The sequence below is a fragment of the Pleurodeles waltl genome, chromosome 4_2 (assembly GCF_031143425.1).
Source record: "Pleurodeles waltl isolate 20211129_DDA chromosome 4_2, aPleWal1.hap1.20221129, whole genome shotgun sequence".
In the NCBI taxonomy this organism is placed as follows: Eukaryota; Metazoa; Chordata; class Amphibia; order Caudata; family Salamandridae; genus Pleurodeles; species Pleurodeles waltl.
This window is the reverse complement of record NC_090443.1, coordinates 78,339,620-78,361,744: the sequence shown is the minus strand read 5'-3', so window position 1 is coordinate 78,361,744 and position 22,125 is coordinate 78,339,620. Positions and strand designations below refer to the sequence as shown.

Genomic DNA, 22,125 nt, shown 5'->3' with positions numbered 1-22,125 from the left:
CCAGCCATTTCGACCACACAGGGCGATATCTTTTTGTTGTACCATCTGCAAATGCTTTTGATAAGAGACACTGAGCTTCCTTTGAAAGTCCTGGGACCGCCCATCGTTTCCTGTAATCCTTCATGCCATGAGAGACAGTAGTCCTTTTGATACCAGGGGATTCGGGTTCCCCTGGGGATCCAAGAGAAAATCTGGGACTAAGGGGAGAAGGATTGGAGAATCCCAGGAAAATTCCATCCGAATTGGATACCGGACTTGCAACCTCCAATTCGGGGTTATCAAAACTATGTCCCGACCTGTCTCCGTATCTTGGCTGATAAGTGTGTGATCATTGAGAATGAGGGAAATGCGTAACCCCACACCTGGTTCCAGTTCTGGAGAAAAGCATCAGTCTCCCCTACCAGTGGGTCCGGTCTCCAGATGAAGAATCGGTCCAGTTGGTGGTCTTGTCTTGATGAAACATATCCACTGACAAGGGACCCTGTCGTCCTTTGATGGTTTTGAATAGCTAGGGATGCAGCTTCTAAAAGACTCAAGTCCAGGAGGTGCCTGGAGTTCCAGTCTGTTACCTTGTTTGCCTTGCCAGGAAGGTGCTCTGCAATCAGCGAGATGTTGTGACCCAGGCAAAAATTTCAGAAGTTCTAATGCTTTTGACTGCTTCCAGTCGAGATTATTGATATACTGTACTATGGACATGTCCAGCCTTAGTAACATGCAGCATTGTGTTCTCTCTTTGGTCCAGGAATGTACAACAAAGAAACCTGCTAGAAATTTGTGTCATTTGATGTGTAATTGTTGTTCGTGAGTGGACAATTTTTCCCTCCCAGGGATAATTCACTGCAATGAACTCCCCAGCCTTCTCTGCTGGTGTCCAATTAGATAATCATATCTAGTTTGGAGTCGAAGATTGCTTGTCCATTCCCTGCTTTCATATGGGTGAGCCATCATCTCATCTTTTCCTCTGCTTCTTCTGTCAGAAGGACCTTCTCTGAATGTCGCACCTTGTGGAGATGATGAGCCTTCATGTTTTGAATGGCTTTGTAGAGGTGAGGACCTGGTAAAATGGCCTGAATCGACGAGCAGATGAGCTACGGGTCTCGAAAAAGTATCTTCTTTCGAGAGAGTCTTGCGGAGCTCCTGTCTGATTTATTTATTTATTTATTTATTTATTTTTTTGCCACCTTCCTGGTTGGATGGCTCAGGGTGGCCTGGCAAGAGTCTGGCAAACCCCAGAAACGTCTTTCTTTGCGATTGTGAACAGCCACTTTTTCGTGTTGACGAAGCCCAAGTTTTCCAACAGATTAACAGTTTTTAGGTTGCTCCTGAAGTCTTCTTGGACACTGGTCGAGAATGAGGATATTGCCAAAACTATCGGACGTATTCCTTGAGCCTTGAACCACAACTGGCCCCTGGGAAATCCTGTGGGCAGAAGATGCGTTTCATTGATACTTGAGCTTCCTCCCAAAAAATTAAAGTAGAGACAGATTTGCCATATTCTTTAACAAAGGGGGTCCCTGAACAGGCCCAGCTGGGCAATGGGACCCACTTTGGGCAATGCACCTGGGGTGTTCCCACGGTGTGTTGGCGCTTTTAGACCTGCTTAATATATACACAGAACACAAGGGGCTTCAAAGAGTAGTAGGGCTTGAGAGCCCCAGAGAATAAATAGACTCTCGCGCGTCAAACTCTCAATCTAGCTGTATGTACCAGCCTGTACAGATTCCTAGTGGGCGTCCATGTCCAGGTGCTGCAAGCGAAGACTTTTGGGGCGGCAGAAAACTCAGTTTTCAAAAGGAGCCGTGCTGTCATCGAGGTCCTAAGTGAGGCTCGGTGATATAAATTGCGCTGAGAGCGCCCTCGAGTGTGCGGCGGTCTGTACCGTACCTACATATGTTCGCAATTAATATATGTGAAACTGGTGACGATTGAGGAATGCTGAGATGCCTGTCCGCCGCGTGCCTATGCTCCCTGGGGTACATAAATGGTTAGTGCACGTTCAAACCCTCAAAACATTAATTAAATTATTGATACAAGACAATGAACTATTGGCCCACACTAATTCCAGAGCAACAGATGTTACAACTGACCCATTTGAGTTTTAGTCTGGCATAAATAATTATGGAATCTAATGATTTAAGTGATGGAAAACAACACAAGGCAAAGGTCTGAGGCTATTTTAACCTGATACCTACATTCATTAAGGTCACAAAAAGTATGTTATTCCTCTCAGGATCTGACCTTGCCTGGGGAAAAATGGTGAGACGTAAGAGGGCCCCGCAGTACAAGGCACACCTATTGAAGACTCCTTTGTAGCTGAGCATGGGTTTGGTCACAAATGTTTAAACTCAGGACGCTAATAGGCTTGGTTTTGACAGACGCTTATAGTAAACCTGTTGATTACCCTTTTTGTGAATACTCGAAATGTGTTTTACCCTGAACTTGAGGATACTGTCTCATGTCTGCTGTTCAAAATATCTGCACAGGAAATCTTAGTTGTATTGTATCATACAACGTCTCTACCCCCCCCCCCCCCCTCTCTCCACACACATTAATTTCATTCTATAGCTCCTGAGAAATAAATCCACATTTAAGTGCCTTGTGTTCACTACCTCTACCTCTGCGTTTCAGTTAGACTGCTAACGTCAGCCTACAATTGCATTTTCAAAGGAAGCACGTCTCCACTTGATCCGACTTTACTACTCTGCTATGGACCTTTGGGACTGTATCTCCTTTTTGCAGCCCAGGTACAGTGATTTCTCACCCTAAATCCCGTGAGGCCTTAATCAGAGAAGCCTCTTTGAAGGAAGTTTTGTGCCTCTTTCTGCTTTACACCTTACATACCCACTTATTCTCCTCTTGGGGTAAATATGCGTGCCTCCTTTGCAGCCCAGGCTCAAACAAAACAATGGCTTATACAGGATACTATCTCACAAACGTTGTTGCTGCATTAGCCAACTCTTGCCTAAGCCCAGACTCATTCAGAACCTTTCAGGAAAACATTATATACTCCTTGTTTGAACACCATTTATTATTCTTTCTGAATAACTCAATACTGTCCATGTGCCATCCACAAACGCCAAACCACGTGCAGCTTCACCAAGTTGCCAGACTTATTCGTCTGTGATCTCATTAACACAACAGTCATGGTCATACTTTCTATTGCGAAGGCAGTACAGAGTTAAAAGGAAACTACATTTGACCTGTATAAGTTTGGATGAGTTCATGCAAAGTGGTGTATCTGAGTGGAAATGGTGTAAATAGCGAAGACGCCGTACCAAGACTGTAGACTAAATAAGCTTAAAGTATAAGAGAGTGTTGCTCCCCCTTTGGTATCAAGGGGACGTTAGTGAATGTTCTGACGGACCCATTTATAATCTCGAGCACTAGCGCTAGCTATTTAAATGTAATAATTTTTCGAACCACCTTCCCTGATGTTGGAGGCATGAGGTGGTTGGTTGTCGTGGGAGGTTGTAGTAGGTCAAGCAGGATGACAATAGTTTATCATGATCAGTAGTAACAGGCACCATGCCTCAAGATATACTGCTTTAAAGTTGTATTACGAAGGAGGGCTGTGCTGCTAAAAGTGATGCAGGATTTTCTTACACATTAGGAATGTAATGATACATTTGATACTATACATCCTATTTCGGACCAACTGCTACTTAGCAGTCCAGAGAGTAAAAAAAAGCCAGAGCTGGGGGTCGTTTGTTTGTCTACCTCAACCCCAGGATTTGGAACTCTTTCGCCACAGTTGAGGCAAACAGAATCATAACTAAAATTTAGGAAACTACTAAAAACTAGACTGTTTGATTAGTCTGCTGCTAGGTGGGGACCTGTGGTCAGTTCAGCACAGGGAAGCCGTTTTGCGTAGCCATGCTCTTTAGAAAACCTGGAGAATAGAATAGAATAGAAATTCTGTCTGTCACTACTTCCTTAATGTTTAAACCACAGCTAGTAGGAGATTATTATTGAAAGGTGCGATAATTTGCTTTTGGAACCTAGAGATTCACTGTCTGTCTTTGTAAGGTTAGGTATAACATCTCCTTTCCTGTTCCAGAGCAAGATGTTGCAGGTTCCCAACAGACTATCTGTCCTTGGTTAGAGGAAGCATGCACCACAAACAAGTTGACTTATCAGCAGTTAAAATATACTCTAAAATATTTTTTGGATAATTGACATGCACAAAACATAATTTAGGCTGTTAAATGGTGCTGCTTAGATGTTGCAGATGATATAGGGAGTATGTACTTGTTTTAGCAGCCATGTTCTGGCATTGTCTCGCATTGGAAATTTCCGGGAATCACAAACTGACATACTCAAATCCTCGTATTAGGAGTCCCTATTAGTGCATGTTTATATAGAAGTATAAATATACACTCAAATAATATTGAAAACAGCTGTAGTACTTTATTACCCCCAGATTTGTGAGACTCTCACCCAGTAGATTTGCTGAGCCGCATAAGAAAAATATAACCTATTTGCAGCAAAGGAAGACGGGATTACTGCCAGGTATCTCTCACCCCTTCCAGTGAGGTATGCTCCTGTGAAGTATGGGTACTGGGAATTCAGCAGACCTGTAAGAGAATATTTTACATGTGCATATATTTGTATTTTAAGCTGTATTAAAATATATTTTGTGCTAGTCTTATATAATAATAATATTTTAGCAATCAAAAGTGACAAGAGGCAGAAAGAGATGTTTAATATGTGCCTCTGTTGTGTAGCCATTTTAGTTATAGCTACATGCATGTTATTTTAGCACACTAGGCCTGCCGCTGTGCCTCTAACCTAGATATATTTTATTCAGCTTTGTTTATTATTTTAACAATAGCCCATTTGAGGTCTTGTTTTATTTCTCTCTATCTAGCTGTTCTTTGCCTAAGCCAGCACTGTGTTCCTAAACAATACATTTCTTTCACTCTGTGCTTCTCTCAAGGCTGCAGGACGATAGGTTGCCGGTAAACGTGGTAATGTTTTGTCGCTTGTATTCATAGAAACATACACATCCTTACGTAGGGACATTTTTTATTCAGAACATCAGCTGTTTTAAAAAAAAATAAAAACACTTCCCTGTCCCATACACGTTAGAGGGAGATTCCAGCCAGATGACCACGACTGTATGCTGATTGCTGAACGCTTCGCTACAGCTGTATGGGGGATGATGTCTTTCCAGGGGAACCTGAAGGGCACAACTAGAGCTTAACATGCTGTGCTCTAATATAGCCTAGGTAGGAATTAGTCTATTGACTCTAGTGACAATATGGTAGCGTTATTTCTATGCTTTACTCTCCTTGTCACAATTTTAATCCTTTCATGCTGTATAATTCTGGTTATTGCAGTACATGCTTTATTATCTAAAATACAGTTGCTTCATTAAAACCTTATTGAAACATATACTGCCTCTGCTTGTCCTTGTACATGTGAGACTAATGTAACTGAGAGAAACAGATGCAATCTGAGTGACCACGATTTCCCTGAGGAGTCAATTGTGTCATGCGCTCGGCTTCCCAATCATCCCTGCTCTTGGGTGGAGATGAGGCATTGCTAGTTAGTCAGAGCAAAAAACCCAGATTAGGCCAACAGGTGTCACCTGTAGTGGGTTAGACTCCGAGTCCCACACTGCAGGCGATTCTGCCGCTCAAATCCAGTAGTCTCATTAGAATAATGAGAGCCTACGCGACCACTTTGGTGGGATATTTGGAGGTTGTTTCAGCTCTAAATAACATCCCTGACTGATATTTAACACTCATTTGATCCACTGTTATCTCTGGTTATGACTGATGGAACTGCTGCAGCTTCCCCTTTATAGGTGATATGTGATCGGGGGTAGGGGTGTTGGACGGTTATTATTTAATGATTGACTCTCCCTTTGAGGTTGTGCCTCTGCCTTTCCTCTAGCCTTGTAACCACCTCTATAATCCCCCCTTCCTGATTGCTGGTGGTATTGTTGTTGATGCTTTTTTATCCAAAGGGGTCTCTGTGGTGGTAGTCTTTGAGACACTTTCCTTGGTAATGGCGAAAGGGCTGCTGCTTTTGTGATGAAGTTTGCAGAGCACCCATTCATTTTGCAGTGTCCGAGTCTCTCTTGATTTTTTTTTTTTTTTATTTTTCTTCTAATTGTCAACTTCTGTGTGGGCTCCTCGACCAGCACCTCGGGTTCCTTAGCCCCATTGGATTCATCGGGGGTGACAGTGTGGGCTTGCGATGACGACTCCACCTTGAAAAGGTAAATCGGGGTCGATCTTCCCCTTGCTGTGCAATTCTTTGTGCAAGAACTGTGCCCCGGCTGCCAGCTCCCAAGTTGTACGCTATATGCCGATCTCTTTTTTGTATAGCATCTTCTTGCATTTGAAATGGTTGCACGCTGCACAGTCTTCTTCCTTGTGTTTTGGTGATAAACACAAGTTACAGACTTTGTGGGTAGCTGAGTAGACTAATTTTAGCCTCACACTGAGGTCACTGTTGAAGGACACTTTTCTTGCCTCCATTACCCAGAGACGAACATTTACAACAGATGTGTGTTGACTCTGTAGATCCGACACGTGAGCTTGATGTGTACACCGTTTCAGCGTGTATCGGCGGCGTCAGTTGTTTTTTGTTGTAGTTTTTTAACATTTTTGTTAGACCTTACAGCCTTAGGGTGGTCAACTCCCAACTTTTTGCCTATCTTCCTCCTGACACTTGTTTTGTTGGTTGTAGGACTCTGCGCACTTTACCACTACTAACCAGTGCTAAAGTGCATATGCCTTTCCCTTAGACATGGTAACATTGGTTAATACCCAATTGGCATATTTACTTTATTTATAATTTCCTAGTAAAGTGCACTACATGTGCCCCGGGCCTGTAAATTAAATGCTACTCGTGGGCCTGCATCATTGATTGTGCCACCCACATACGTTTCCCCTTAACCATGTCTCAGGCCTGCCATTGCAAGGCTTGTGTGTGCAGTTTCACAGCCACTTCGACTTGGCATTTAAAAGTACTTGCCAAGCCTTAAACTCCCCTTTTCCTACATGAAAGTCACCCCTAAGGTAGGCCCTAGGTAACCCAGGTAAAAGGCAGGATATGTACGTATGTGTTTTAAATGTCCTGGTAGCGAAAAACTCCTAAATTCATTTTCCACTACTATGAGGCCTGCTCCTTTCATAGACTAGCATTAGGTCTACCCTCCATATACTTTTTGAGTAGTGGATTCTGATCTGAAAGGGGTAACTAGGTCATATTTAGTGTGGCCAGAATGGTAATGGAAAATCCTGCTTATTGGTGAGGTTGTATTTTATATTACTATTTTAGAAGTGCCACTTTTAGAGAGGGAGCATTTCTCAGCATAATTAAAACCATCTGTGCCTTACAGCCAGTCTCCAATCAACGTTTGGTCTGTGCTGGTTGACAGCTCCCTTGTGCATTTCACCCAGACAACCACAAACACAGGACACTCGGTCACACCTGCATTCATCTGCATATTGAATAGGTCTTCCTGAGCTGGAAGGGTGGAAGGCCTGACACTTACATTTCAAAGGCCAATGGCCTTCCCTCACGCAATGGACTGCTAAATCCCATACTTGGGACCCTGGTAGACAGGACTGAACTGAAAGGGGAACTTGTGCACTTCAAAACCACTCTTATGTGTCCCCTACTTCAAAGGCATTTTTGAGTATATAATCTTGCTCTCTGACCCCTCGAAAAACCAGGCACTTCTGGACCTACACCTGCAACCTGTCAGAGGAGCTGCCTGGCTGCCCAAAGGACCCTTCTGGACAGCTTTGTTGAGAAGGACTGCTGCCCTGCTGTCCTCTGACTTTGTGGACTAGGACTCTGCCTTCCCTTAAAGTGCTCTCCAAGGGCTTGGATTGAGCTTGCCTCCTGTTTTCTGAAGTCTCAGGGCCAAAAAGACTTCATCTGTTCAGGAAACTCCTTGTGCGTCAAAAATCGACGCACCACTTGCTGAAATCGACACAAAGCCTGAATTGCGACCGAGAAATCACTGCACAGCTGACTGGAACGATGCAGCCCTGACTTTCCGACTGGAAATTCGATGCAGCCCCTGCCTTACGACGTAAAAAAATTCAACACATCGCCTACCGGATCGGTGCAGCGCCCGTGCCTTCTTCCAGCGCATAAAGGATTTCGCCTGCATCGTCCCTTGGTGTCAAAATATCCCCGCAATGCACTAAGGAACCAAGACTGCACAACAAAAAACAATGCAAACCCTTTGCAGCATGGAAAGAAACGATGCATCGTCTGTGCCGCGTCATGAAATTTGACGCAACACCCTATGATTCCACGCATCTCCACCTCTGCTGTTTTTGTGTGGCGCTATTTTTTACGCATATCAGGGACTGTGTGAAACAAAGAAACAACTGTTTATTTCTAAGGATTAAGACTCTTTTAAACGTTTTAAAAGTGAAATTCAATTTGTGCTTATTGGATCTTTGTCATTGTGACCTTATTTTAGTCAGATAAATATTATCTATTTTTCTAAAACTGTGTGGTGTATTTTTGTGTTGTTTTTCACTGTGTTACTGTATGATTTATTGCACAAATACTTTACACATTGTCTTCTAAGTTAAGACTGCTCAGTGCCAAGCTGCCAGAGGGTGGGCACAGAACAATTTGGATTGTGTGTGACTTACCCGGACTAGGATTGTGCTCCCTGCTTGGACAGAGGTGTATACCTCTGCCAACTAAAGACTCAATTTCTAACAATTTTCTTTTTCTGTGGGCCATGTGGGCATCAAAAATGAAGAGCTCTGACACAGACCGTCCGAGCCTGATGCCGGAAAAAACAAATCTAACAAAGAAGCTGTTGAACATGCACAATACCTCGAAGAGGCGATAGGACGTGTGACGTTGACCATAATACCTCTTTGAGGAAAAACAACCTGCAGAGTCCTGGGTCCAATACTAGATGGCAGGAGTGGGCGTAGCATGTGAATCTTCAGCACTACACGCTACAAACAAGATGCTTACAGGGTAAGTAATATACCCCTTTCGTATACCTCTATGCCAGTAGGCCTTAAACCTGAGAAACTGTCTTCCCCAACTTTTATCAGTCTGCTTACTGCACTCCATTCCACTTACTAGTAAGGACCCTCACAGGACAGTAGAAAAGGCTCCTTTTAGTTTAGTAAGAAGCACATGGAAGCTGCAGCATTGTGTTTTTTTTTTTTTTTTTTTTTGCCACCAGGCTGCATCTTGCACAGCTCCGACCTGCAAGTAGATTTTTGTGTACTCAGAGGTGCTACAGAGAATGGAAAAATCCTTCTCTATTATAAACTGAACAACAAAAATTTGACAATTTCGCACATAGAATTTTTCTTCATAAAAAGTAAGGTAAAAAGTCAACATTCTAGAAGCCTCTGTCTTAAGTCTAGCATTTTTGTCATACACTTAAGTCATTTCTGTGCAAAAACAAGGACTCTGATAATACATTAATCCGGGTCCATGGCACAAATATGTTGAAACTGTGCTCGCATACCCTAGTAGAGAATATGTGCTCTGTTCACCTCATTTCATGAACTCCAGCCTGCTTGGAGGACAGACAAAGGGCTCAGCTCCCTTAAGGGTCTCCTTACTCCAGAGTTTTAGAGCTTGCCAAGAGTAGAGAATACCAGGAGCTTTGTTATAGACTGAATCTATGAAAGATATTTTGGAGGACTATCACAGGTAAGTCGTTTTCTTCTCAGATGATATATGTATTTTAATATCCTATTAATAAAGCTCTGACACTAGCATTTGGGTTACAAGCAACAAAAATGTATTTGTTCATTAAGTGGTCAAATCTAACTTTCATCAGTATTCTGAAATTCAGTTTATTATATCTGTATTAAGTTGGTTTCTCAAGTAAAGTAAATGTAAATTCTGTTTATGAAATATCAAAGAAGCAATGCATGGAGACATGTATATTCTACTTATGCTACGTCCCATCTTGACTCCTCTAGAAAAATGCGTTTTATGCACTGCTGCTGAGTGGTTGGTCAATCTCGCTGTATGTCATTCAACTGTTTTTGCGAAACCTGCGAGACATTTGTAAGGAATATTGGCAGTACCTTCTAGGTAAGAGGGGTTTGCATTTTCATTCTACCTTTGTTGAGTACTGACTTTGTGAAGACAGATTATTTTCAGAATCTAGTTAAAGAAAGCTCTCCCTTTAATTTGGGCGCAATGCAGTGATCCTTTGATTTTCAGCAGTGCTAGTTCTCCTCTTTCAAAATATTCATTTATGTCGCTTTTTGAAATATGAATAAATTAACAGGGTTCCAGCAGCATCATGTCATGTGTCAGCGTGCCATACACCAACATATGCCTCACGTGTATGGCGATATTTACCTTCCTGATATTGACAGATTCGCCACAAATGCAAGCCAGTCAGCACCTAGACCATTACAAACGTTGGAAATGGTTCCTTGCCATCCACTTCTGTTATACAGCTACTATATTGCAGACTCTCTTCTCAGTTAACAGCAGTTTGATCAGTTACACTCAATGCAGCCTTCTTGATGTGTGCTTATCTAGCACTAGTTCATGCAATGTATGTGGCCTGCATATCTTACCTCATACATCCAAATTTCTTTTTCCATCAGCCACGACACACCATAGCATGCTGTCCTCCAACATTTGGTCTTCCACTGTATCTAGATTTCTTAAAAATGTGTTTTTTTTTTTTTTTATTTTTTTTTTTTACCCAAAAGCAAGATGGAAATCTTTAAATTTATCAACATAATTTTAAGCCTGACATATTATTCTTAATGGAAACCTGGATACAGGAATTGTCCAGTCCCAGTATTGGCTAGAAGCGGGAGAAGGCATCATTGCTCTGAAATCTATTAACTGTTCCACTTTCAGTTGCCAAACCTACCTCACACCGAGGTCCTCACCTTTATGTTAAAACAAACTTCTGTTATGGTAGCTCTTGCAGATCATCCTTCAGGGCTGAGATCTGAATGTATTCATTCCTTATCACAATTCCTAGAACCTTAGGTTCTCAGTGCTTTAGTTGTATTATTTTGGGAGATCTTAATTACCATTTTGACCACCTTTCCAATCCAGTGATGGTTAACAGTTTGCTAGATTCCCTTGTGGCGCTGGGTCTCTCCCAATTAGTCCAACACCTTATTCATGCAGCCAGTCATTCTCTAGATCGCTTGGAACTGTGACTCCTCTCCCACTCTTATGTTGCAGTTGCGTTTGACATCCATGCAGGTCCCGGCCTAGAGGTAAACCATGTCCTAGGTCCATAAAATCTCACCTGTGGGCCAAAGTTTTTTTTTTTTTTTTAAGGCCTTCAGCCTTAATAAACCGCTGTTCGGCGAAGACATTGAGGCCTTCCCTACCAGTTTTAATATGAGGATCACCTCGTCTTTGGGCACTATCATGCCCAAGAGATCCAAGAAGGTTAAGACTTGGCAACACTGCCTCTTATATACTGACTCCTGAAATGCAATAACATTTCACTGTAAATATTATGAGCTGGCAAATGAATTGCCCATTTGGGAATACAGAGTTCTCAAAGTCTAAGACAGTCTATTAGGCATCAAAAATAGAAAACTAGTAAAACCCCATTCCCAATTTCTTCATAGTTTGTAGTTGGTCTCATCCTGAGACATATGACTATCGCCCCTTTGCAACAATCGGGCCTCCCCTTTAATAAAAAATAAAATAAAATTGTGGAAATGTATTTAGGTTTCGCCAATATTTCACTTAATAGTGTACCTCTCTTAGATAAGCGGGTAATTTCTAAAACATACACCTCTTTGCACGAGTTCATCCATCTCTACGAGGAACAGGTAGGCAATCTATTGGGACAGGCTGAATCTCACTACTGATTGATACCTACCCTCCCGAAATTCTCCAGCGACCAGTATGCCCTAGCCTCACTTGACTTAAGCAGCATCTCTCTTACCACTGCCACAATTCAGGAAAAAAGCCATGATAATTCCTCTCCTTAAAAAAAGAAAAAACAGCTAATCCACCCCTGCTTACTAACTGTAGACTTATCTCATTACTATCTTTACCATCCAAAATGCTAGAGAAATCTGTAAATTTGCAACTATCACCTTTTTTAGAACATAACAATATAACAATCTTTTTTCGGTAAATTGCAGTCCTCTTTTTAGACCGCTACATAACACAGATTCCCCCTTGCAGTCACAAACTGCATTAGGTGCATTTAGACCAAGGCACCTCAACTGCCCTGGTCCTTCTCGATATTTCTGTGGCCTTTGACATGGTTTACCATCCAGTTCCTCTATTTGGGATTGCTGATCTAGGCATTGGAATGAAAGCCTTAAATGGTTTCTGCCTTTTTGTCTGTGACAAACTATTGTATGTCCTCCTTTCCAGTCTCAAGATTTTTTTTTACAATAGCGTTCCTGAGGCTGACTTTATTTAATATTTGCGTCTCCACTGGTTGAATTGGCCAGATCCAGTGGCTTTAAGATCACCTATACTTTCGTTCAATCAAATTTTTTTTTTTTCCAAAATAATTTTAACAGATTTAGCAAGATTAAACAAGCCACTTGATGTCAGTCATTTACAGGATGAATGGCATCTTAAGTAGTGAATTCCCAACCCTCATCCTTTCTCCCCCCCCCTTCCCCTCCCCCCGCAGCTTCAAGGAAGGAAATCACCAAAGTGAGGCACCCATTGTAAGAAACATAATGATACAAAATTCAGTCGCGTCATGCCTTTCATGTTATAGTCATAATAACGATATTAACGCTTCAATTTAAATCATTCGCAAGTCTTAAGGAGTGCAGAACTCTGGGGCAGGCCGAGGGCTGTGCACTGTTGTTTCTGTACTGTAACAGAGGTCCAATTTCCAAGTCAACACCCAACCCACTGTCTGACAGATTACACAATAGGCTCTCCATGGCGAACATCAACCACAACTTCGAGGCCTACTTGTGAGAGCTCTGAGGAGACCAAGTCTTCTATTTAAGCGTGATTAGTTTTTTGACTTCTAATGACCTATTGAAAATTAATCTTCAGTCAGTGATAGCCATGTCCTTCAAGGCAGCCAGTCTCATCCCAAGGAGGAAAACTGCTGTAGTCTGTGGAATCTGGCTTACCAATACTCCTTTGATGTGACTGAAAATCTCTTCCAGGTACATGCACTGAAGTAGACTCAGCCACTACAAGTTGATGAAAATGGCAGAGGTAAAATCTTCATGTGAAAACACTGGTCCATGATGTCACTCTGGGTCAGGCCAAAAAAATGGTATAGCTAGCAAAGCGGCAGCAGTCGTGCACCACTTAAAATTCAGGATGTACTAGATCTGGACATAAGTTCAGACACTTCCACTTTAATGTTAGAGCACAGACGCACACATGCAGAGGCACTGTGTGCGACCCAGGCTCCATGTCCTGTGGCTGTTAAAGAATAGAAGGGGGGTATACCTGCCTGTGCTGCAGTCTACCAGTCAGAAAAAATGTTCTTCATCAGCCTTGAAGCTTTACAGTTAACTGTGCCAGCAGTCCCTTGGGCCGCATTCAGTATGCTGCAGGAGTAAGGCTACATGCAGTGCTGCGTTTCAGGTGACTTGGCTCCCTCGCTAGATACAACCTGTAGGCCCTAAAACGTACTCATCCCTTCAAGAAAAAACAAGTCTCACCACAGTGAGCAGTTACGTGGCTTTTTTCCTGGCCTGGAAGATATTTCCTACTCCTTATGAGACCTTTTTGAGGTGGAAGAGTGGAGAGAAAAGGACCATGTAGTGAGAGGACGTGGGACTAGGGAGGCTGATGGCAGTGGACTGAATAGTTAAGTTAGACAACGTTAGCCATTCCATTTTTATACCATTCTTCCTTCAGTGGTTTGGGGGAGGAGGGGGGTAAAGGGGAAGGCGGGAGGGGGGGAAATGGTCTGTCCATGTCAGTGGAGTGATGTGGCTGAATTTAACCTTGCTAGAGGAGGTGAAATCCAGGGTGTGTCTGGCGATGTGGGTAGGGTCTTGTTCGGGCTGGGTGAGGGCGATGTTCTGCAAGTCTGTGGAGTTATCTGTGGAGTCTAGGAGTATGAAGTCTTTGGTGCCACTGGCAAGGGATGCAGTGATGTCGGTTAGAAGGTTGTTGACGTGGGCGCAAGGTCCTGGGGGCTAGTAGGCATGGATGCCTTTTGATAGAGGTTTTACTTTTTTTCTGAAGGTTGCAGTGCATGTGTTCTATAAAAGTGGCTTCTGGGTTAGTATAAGAGGTACGCTTGATGGTGTCTCTGTGAATAATGGTAAGTTCTGCTCCTGGTTTACGGGGTCGGTCCTGGTGCAGGATATTATAACCAGTAGGGATGGCTGCGGCTCTGTCTGGCACTGATTTGGGGTTGAGTCAGGTTTCAGTGAGGAAGAGGAGGTCCGGTACGTTAGTTGATGATTTCCCAGATCTCGATGGAGTGCTTGCAGAGTGAGCATGTGTTGAGTAGCATGCACGCAAATGAGTAGAGTTGTGTAGGGTGGGTGTTTGGTGCTGTGAATGTGGATTTTGAGTTCTGACTTGGGGAGGAGACTTGTGTGTGTGGGTGGGTTTAGGTGTGTGGAGTCATGTGAAGTGGCAGTGTGAGCAAGCAAAGGGACCCACTGTGGAATGAGGTGCAACTTGGCAGCAGCATTTGTTGCCTCCTTTAAGTAGGGCCTTGGAGAGTGGGAGAAGTGCCTGGGGCTGTGGGTGGACTCAGCAAGTCTGGTGGGGAGACAGGTAAAGTTCAGCAGGTAGAGCAGGAAAGTCCGACAGGGAGAGCTGGAAAGTTTGACTGGAACAGCAAGGCAGGAAAATGCGATAGGCGGAGCAAGTTGAGGGTGCTGGGGCAAAAAGTGACAAAAGAGACCTAGATGCAAAACTGAGCAGTAATGGGGGCAAAACATGCAATAAAGGGCAGTTAAGAGGAACAAAGGACATAAAAAGGATCAGTTAAACAGAGACGGGGCAGATAGAACAGACTGCAGAGAGAGAGAGAGTAGTTACCAAATTTACGTGAAGCTAACAGAAAAAAATGCAGGAGACAGACACCAACATGAGTCAGAAGGGCAAGGCGAGGTCAAGGTCGCACTGAAGCAGAAGATAGATGTCTAGGTACCTACTCAATCAGATGGCAACCTATTTCTGGTTGGCAAATGCGTTAGTATATCCTCTATATGCCAGTAGGTGGCCTTATGCAGCTGTGCTTCGATTCTGCTCTGTCTTAGAAGTTACAGAGCATAGTGCTGTCTTTCCATCTGCGCCTTTGTATTTGGAACAGGAGCTACCTCCTAAAGTTGTCTCCACAACTGACTAGTTGTTTTCCTCACAAAAGTTTTCTCTGTATGCAAAGGAACATCTCTTCTCATAAAACTATAGAGTTTAATGTATGTAGGGGCTATTGCAAACAAATGTCTGGGACAGATTCCCCACAAGATGTCTCTGGTGTTAGAGCCATTACTCTCAAGTCATGCTAGGAGTGTGCCCAGATGTGCATGTAGACTATCCAAGAGCAAAAAGCCACGCTGTGCGTTGCCAAGCATCTCAGGAAGTCGCATAAGACCAGCTCCCACTTGAAGTCGAGGGCGCAAACTAGTTACCACTGTCTGGCATCTCCCAGGACAGGTTGTTGTCATGGTCCACATCTTTGGGTATGTCAAAATCGAAGACAAAACATAAGAAGTCCAAGTGGGCTTCATCCCAGCCTTGCACTCTCCTTCTGTGAAATCGCAAGAATGTCAATATACCCTTTTGGTGTCACTCCAGTTCTCTACTGAGAACCTGATTTTGCAGCTGATTACGATGCACCCTGAATTTCAGACCATCAGTTATGCCACAACAGATTGAGGCATTTAAGTAAGCCAATCTTTGAATCTTTGGCACCCTACTGTCTCTCTTGTGCCTTTGAGCTCCACGCATTCACAGAGGCCTCCAGCCCGGTTACTGCTGGCGGGTCCACCCTCTGTGCTATTTATGCCTCTTGAACCTGCTTGGGCACAGCTTCAACTGTGGAGCACTCTACATCGGACACCACAATCCATACCCTTCCTGCCACATTAATGCCAACCCTGATGCCGCTAAAGGGCACAGATTCACATTATCCTGTCCAAATCCAAACCAAATTGATCTCAACCCCTGCTGAAATTGCACACTGAAATAGTTTTGACTTGCCCTGCCCCAGTACCATCTGACTGATAAAACATTGCCTTTGCATAGGAGTCATTTTCCAGGCTCCAAGAACATTCTGCGGACTCTAACCATTCAACCAGCTTTTTCTGATGATGGTTTTGAATTTCCTCCACAATATGATGAAGATAAATTTGTATTTGAATTTACAAGAGGCCAGTGGAATGGACACTTCCCTTGACATAGGGCTTAGTTCTCACCCTGGCCCTTCCATGGGAGATGAAACTATGTTCTCCGTAGTCCTCAGACAAGCGGCTGAAGTTTTGGATTCGCAGTTATTCTCTGAGGTGGAAACCAGCCTCTCTAGTATTGGATCTTTCATAGATTCACATGCTTGAATCATCCCCGTCGTGGAGGTGGCAGTCTCACTGTAACTTCAAATACATATAGCAGTAAGTGTTGCACAGTAAGCCCTAATGGCCCAAATAGGCACTTTTATAGCCTATCCATGTTCTTTTATAAAAAGGAACCTAACTTGAGCCACAGCCAATCAGGCGTCAACACCCTCTAGAATACTCTCAACAGAGACTGTTTCCCTCAGATTTTCTACCGCACGTCGTGTGAAAAGAGTCTGCATTCAGATCACAAGGTGAGAGACTGTAAGATCTGTCGCACCTTCAATCACAAAACCGTGAGGGTAGACTCTTGTTGTGGCTACAAAGGCAGAAAGCCATCGAAAACCCATCTTCAGATGAGTGAGGCCTCATCTCATACCTCTCACTCCTTGAAAAGACCTGGAGAGTGGAAGACTGCCTGAGGAGCCACCGAAGAAGGTGGCTAAAAAGATGAAATATACATCTGTAGAGAAGCATAAGCACCAAGAGAGTTCTACCTCTGGACCAGAGACCCACTTAAGACTCTTAAAAAGCTTTGCTCAGAGCCTAATATGCCTGTGGGGGAAAAAAGGCACCCCCAAGAAGTGTGTCTGTCCCTGTTGCCGGAGAAGGACCCGGTAAGACTCCTCAGATGCTGCCAAAAAGGGCCGGTCGACGACTGTGTCGACGGTCAATGCGACGACAGTAATGTCGACGTTTACTACAGCGGTGTCCCCAATGATAGTTACGTTGTCGCCGCTTTCATCAACGACTCGTCACCGCCAAGATCTATAAAAAGACAACGATGGCACTCCCGTCGACGAGACACCTGTCGATGAGGATGAAGAAGGCACAGTCGGCGAGCACACCAGCGACGAGAGAACCGTCGACGAAAACTGAACTGTTGATGACCATATTAGATGTTTCGTCGGCGCAACCGTCAGCAACGGTACCATCTTCTGGTGATTTGATGGTGCAACAGGATTCGGAAAGATTCCTCCCTCTTTCTTTTATCACCATGGGGGATAAAACATCGCCGATTCTTCCAAGACATACCACTCCGAGCAAGGTGTTGCCATACCCTTCACAGCATCTCTTAGATGATGACGAGGACATTTATTCTCACGAAGACGGAATGCGCAGCCAGTGGTCCATCACAGCTGCATGTAAAATGCCAGGACTTGGATGAAGAGGATGAAGGGCAGGAACAGCCCAACTATTCTTCAGCTACTTTCCAGCAGGATCCATCATACCCATTAGTGGAGGCAGAAACTTCCTTTCTCATGCCTAGATCGTTAGTGTCAGATCTCCAGGGTATGTTTTAGGATTACTATCGAAGGTTTCCACCGTCGACACCTGTAACTCTATCCAGGCCTTATTGCCAGTAGACGCCTCTGCAAATACCTGTGACCAGTCATCTGGGAATGCCACACAGAAGCGTCCCATTTGTTCACCAACCACAGGATGATCATCTCTCTACAGATGGCGAGAGGGAAGAAGGTGAGATAATGGAGGCAGCTCCTAGTGAGTGGGATAACTATCTTATCCCCACACCGTCACCACCGCCGGCCATAATGGGCTTGATGGAGAGAGCGGCCAAGAGATTTGACTTGCCCATTATCTCTCAGGAAACGGATTGTTTCTTATATGACTTCAAAGAGCCTTCAAAGAGGTCAGTGAGGGCTATTCCGATAGTGGATTTTCTATGGCAAGAGGGGTTGAAAGCGATGAAAAAGCCGGCAATAGTGCCTTCCCAGATGCTGAGGCTGGAAAAGAAATACAAAGCCCCTGATAACACTCTGGCCTGCTTAGTGTCACAACCGGATTCGGTAATATCTCAAGCGGCTCAGCGTCTCTCAAAGAACCCTTCGGCACCTATTACATCACCTCCAGACAGGGACAGAAGGAGGTTGGACAATATTGGGAAGAAATTTTCCTTGGTGGCGGTGATCACAGTAAAGGCGGCTAACTCCTTGGCCATTTTAGGAAGGTATAATTGGCAGATGTGGGCAGACATGTCTGCTTATTTAGACCGCTTGCCTGAGGATGCCAAGTTGGGAGCAACGAAGGTGCTGCAGGAGGGTAAGCGGATTGCGGCTGAGATCATTGATTGCACAATTGACATTTTCATTGACAGGTTTCTGACAGCTGGCAGGTGCAGCGGTCTTGCGTAGACAGGCGTGGCTGAAGTCTACTTCCTTCTGCCTGGAGGTTCAGAGCAGAATTCTGGACATGGCGTTTAATGGGGAAAGCCTCTTTGGGAAGCATGTGGATGACATACTGCAGACCATCAAGACGGTTAGGGACACAGCAAATTCCCTTGGTTCGTTACAGTTCAGGAAACAGCCTTTTTGAGGTGCGAGGGGTAGAGGAAGTTACTCCTTTCAAGGTGGTTTCCAACAGTATAGACCCCAGTACCAGTCCCTTCGGCAGGACCCCAGCAGCAATACAGCCAGCAACAGCAGCATTATCGATTGCCACCTACCGCTGCATATAGGCACCCCGCGAAGGGGAGATCGGCTGCCCGTGGAAGAGATACTGGCCGAAAACAATGACCAAACGGCCATACCAGCTTCCTTCGCTACCTGAGGCACGAAAATTTGGGGTCGCATTACATCTCACTTCCTTCGATGGTCAAGCATAACATCCGACAGGTGGGTGGTGGATATAGTGGCCAGGGGACATACTCTGGAGTTCATACAGAGACCACCAAACATCCCTCCGTCAGGCCCACTGCCTCCACGATTAAAGCAACTCCTCAGGGAAGTGTAAGTGATGCTGCACAAAGGGGCAATAGAACTGGTCCCTGCTCCTCACAGGAACAAGGGGTTCTATTCACACTTCTTTCTCGTAAAGAAACCTTCAGGAGACTAGCGCCCCATTCTGGACTTAAGATCGTTAAACAAGTTCCTGAAGAAGCAGTCGTTCAGGATGGTAATGCTGCAGGACATCTTGCGCCTCTTAAATCCTGGAGATCACATGACATCCCTAGACCTCCAGGATGTGTATTATCACATCCCAATACACCGAAACCATCGCAAATTCCTCAGGTTCAAGGTGGCTGGTATGCATCTACAGTTTCGTGTCCTTCCCTTCGGTTTGAGATCAGCCCCCAGAATTTTTACAAAGATGCTGGCTCCAGTGGCAGCGCACCTACGCTAGTTGGGCATGGAGGTGCTTCCTTATCTTGATGACTGACTCATCAAGGTATCCTCAAGAGCTCAGGTGGTGCGCCACACAACCGCCTGCCTCCAGTTGTTCGAAGATCTCGGGCTTAACATCAGTTACCAAAAGTCACATGTTCACCCCACACAGAAATTGAACTTCTTAAGAGGAGTACTGGACACTGTCCGCAGCACGGCATACCAGTCTCAGGAAAGAAAACAAAAGCTGAACACCTTGGCCCACAACCTCTCAACAAAAAAGTGTGTTTCAGTTCGAACCTAAGTCATTACTGGGAATGATCTCGTCATGCATTCCGCTGATCCCAGATTGCAGACTACATATGCGACCCCTACAGGAGCAATTGGACGCTCAGTGGCTTTAGGTACAGGGCTCTTTCGAGGAAAAAATTCTCATCACATCGGAGATGCGGACCGCCAGGTCTTGGTGGGCGACAGTGGCCAACTTGTCCAGCGGTCTCAAGTTTCTTCATCAGCTGCCCCCTACACAGTGACAACGAATGCCTCCCTCGAAGGTTGGGGGCCCACCTTCAAGATCTACAGATCAGCGGGTCCTGGTCTCGAAAAGACAGACAACTCCACATATACCAGCTGGAGCTCAAGGCAATAGATTTGGCTCTAAAGGCCTTTTTACCAAGGCTTCAAAATTCGAATGTTTTGATCAGGACGGACAATACTACTAGCATGTTTTATCTAAACAAGCAGGGTGGTACAAGGTCTCTGCAGCTCTCGCAACAGGCTCAAAACATCTGGAAATGGGCCATAGCAAACATTTCTCTGGGGGCGGAGCACATGCCAGGTCAGACCAACATTCTAGTGGATACCCTGAGCAGGACGATGATCCCGTTCCACGAATGGGAACTAGACCAGGAGGTCCTCGACCAACTCTTCCGGTTATGGGGCAGACCAAATCTCAATCTGTTTGCCACTTTCGAGAACAAGAAATTCCCTTATTATGCAAGCTGGCTTCTCCAAAAAGGGTTGCGGGGGAATGCGTTTTCGATGAGATGGTCAGGAGTCTATGCCTACGCCTTTCCTCCGATCCTGCTAATACCGAGAGTCTTCAGCAAGATGAAGACAAAAGGTTGTCGCCTTCTAACAGCACCCAGGTGGCCAAGACCGGTATGGTTCACAGAACTCCTCATGTTCTCAGAACAGCCACATGTGCTACTCAGACGGAAGCCAACCCTGTTGACAATGCACCAGGGCCAGGTCAGACATCCGGATCCGTCATCTCTCCACTTGTTGGCCTGGCTCCTGAATTCAATGAATACGCCACTTTGGACATCTCTGCGGAATGTAGGGCAATTCTAGCCAAGGCGGACACCACCAATGAGACCTACAGGCTGAAATGGAAGTGTTTTTGTGTGTGGTGTGCAGTGGAAGGAATCCATCCTATCTCTTCCCTTCCGGAACAGGTACTGCCGTATTTGTTGCACTTGGCAATGTCTGGCCTCTCGTATTCCTCCATCCGAGTGCATGTGGCAGCAATTTCGAGGTACTGCCGATGTCAAAACACTGTCTCGTTATATTCTACCAGGATTGTGAAGCAATCCCTTAGGGGGGCTGTTTCGAGCTTTTCTACTGGTGCGGAATCTTCCGCCGTTATGGTCCCTAAATGTGGTGCTGGGGCAACTCATGAAACCCCCTTTTCAGCCAATCCACAGGATGGAACTGAAATTCATCTCATGGAAAACTGCGTTGTTACTGGCTCTTACTTCGTTCGGCTAAGAGAGTAAGCGACATACAGGCCTTCACCATTAAAGAGCCTTTTCTTCAGTTCACCACTACGGGTGTAATTCTTTGGACGAATCCTAAGTATATTCCGAAAGTGCCCTCGTGTTTCCATTTGAATGAGCTGGTCATCTTGAAAACTTTTTTCCGTAACCCCCAGACAGTAGCAGAAAGGGCTTTGCATTTGCTGGATATTAAGAGATGTTTGAAGTTTTAACGTCAAACCACGGAACAACCGCAAATCAGACCAGTTACTTGTGGCCTTTGGAGATGCGAGGAAAGGCTTTCCAGTGACCAAACAGACTATTGGCAGGTGGATCGGCCTGGCGATCCAATTCTGTCATACTCAGGCCGGTAAATCGCTCCAGAGCAAGATGAGAGCTCATTCTACAAGGGCGGTAGCCACATCGGCAGCACTCTTCGCGGGAGTGCCCCTGCATCATATTTGTAGAGCAGCCACATGGTCAGGCCAACATACTTTCACAAGACACTACTGTCTCGAAGAGACGAATAACATAGACACAGTGGTGGGGCAAGCAGTGCTGAGGCATTTATTTCGCTACATGGTATGTGAACTAAGTTTCCTTAATCTGGTCAAGGTTAGCTTTCCCACTTTTAATGATTATTGTGGTTATTATTATTGTAGCTAGCTTGATACTTATCGTGATGCTGATGATTATGGTTATTGTGCCTATTGTTATCTTCCTGTGAACATTGGTATATTGCTGTTGAATGATGACTAAGAGGGTTACTCGTTGTTT

The 22,125-nt window shown here is 44.7% G+C and overlaps 1 protein-coding gene across 2 annotated transcripts in view; it reads left to right on the top strand.

Moving 5' to 3' along the window:
- The window catches only part of NEMP1 (nuclear envelope integral membrane protein 1), a 289,952-nt gene that overhangs the window by 118,083 nt on the left and 149,744 nt on the right, over positions 1-22,125 (top strand). For both annotated transcript variants that reach the window (XM_069230773.1, XM_069230774.1), the window contains exon 6: positions 9,942-10,056. In XM_069230773.1, the coding sequence (XP_069086874.1) occupies positions 9,942-10,056 (115 nt within the window). The remainder of the gene's footprint in view (positions 1-9,941; positions 10,057-22,125) is intronic.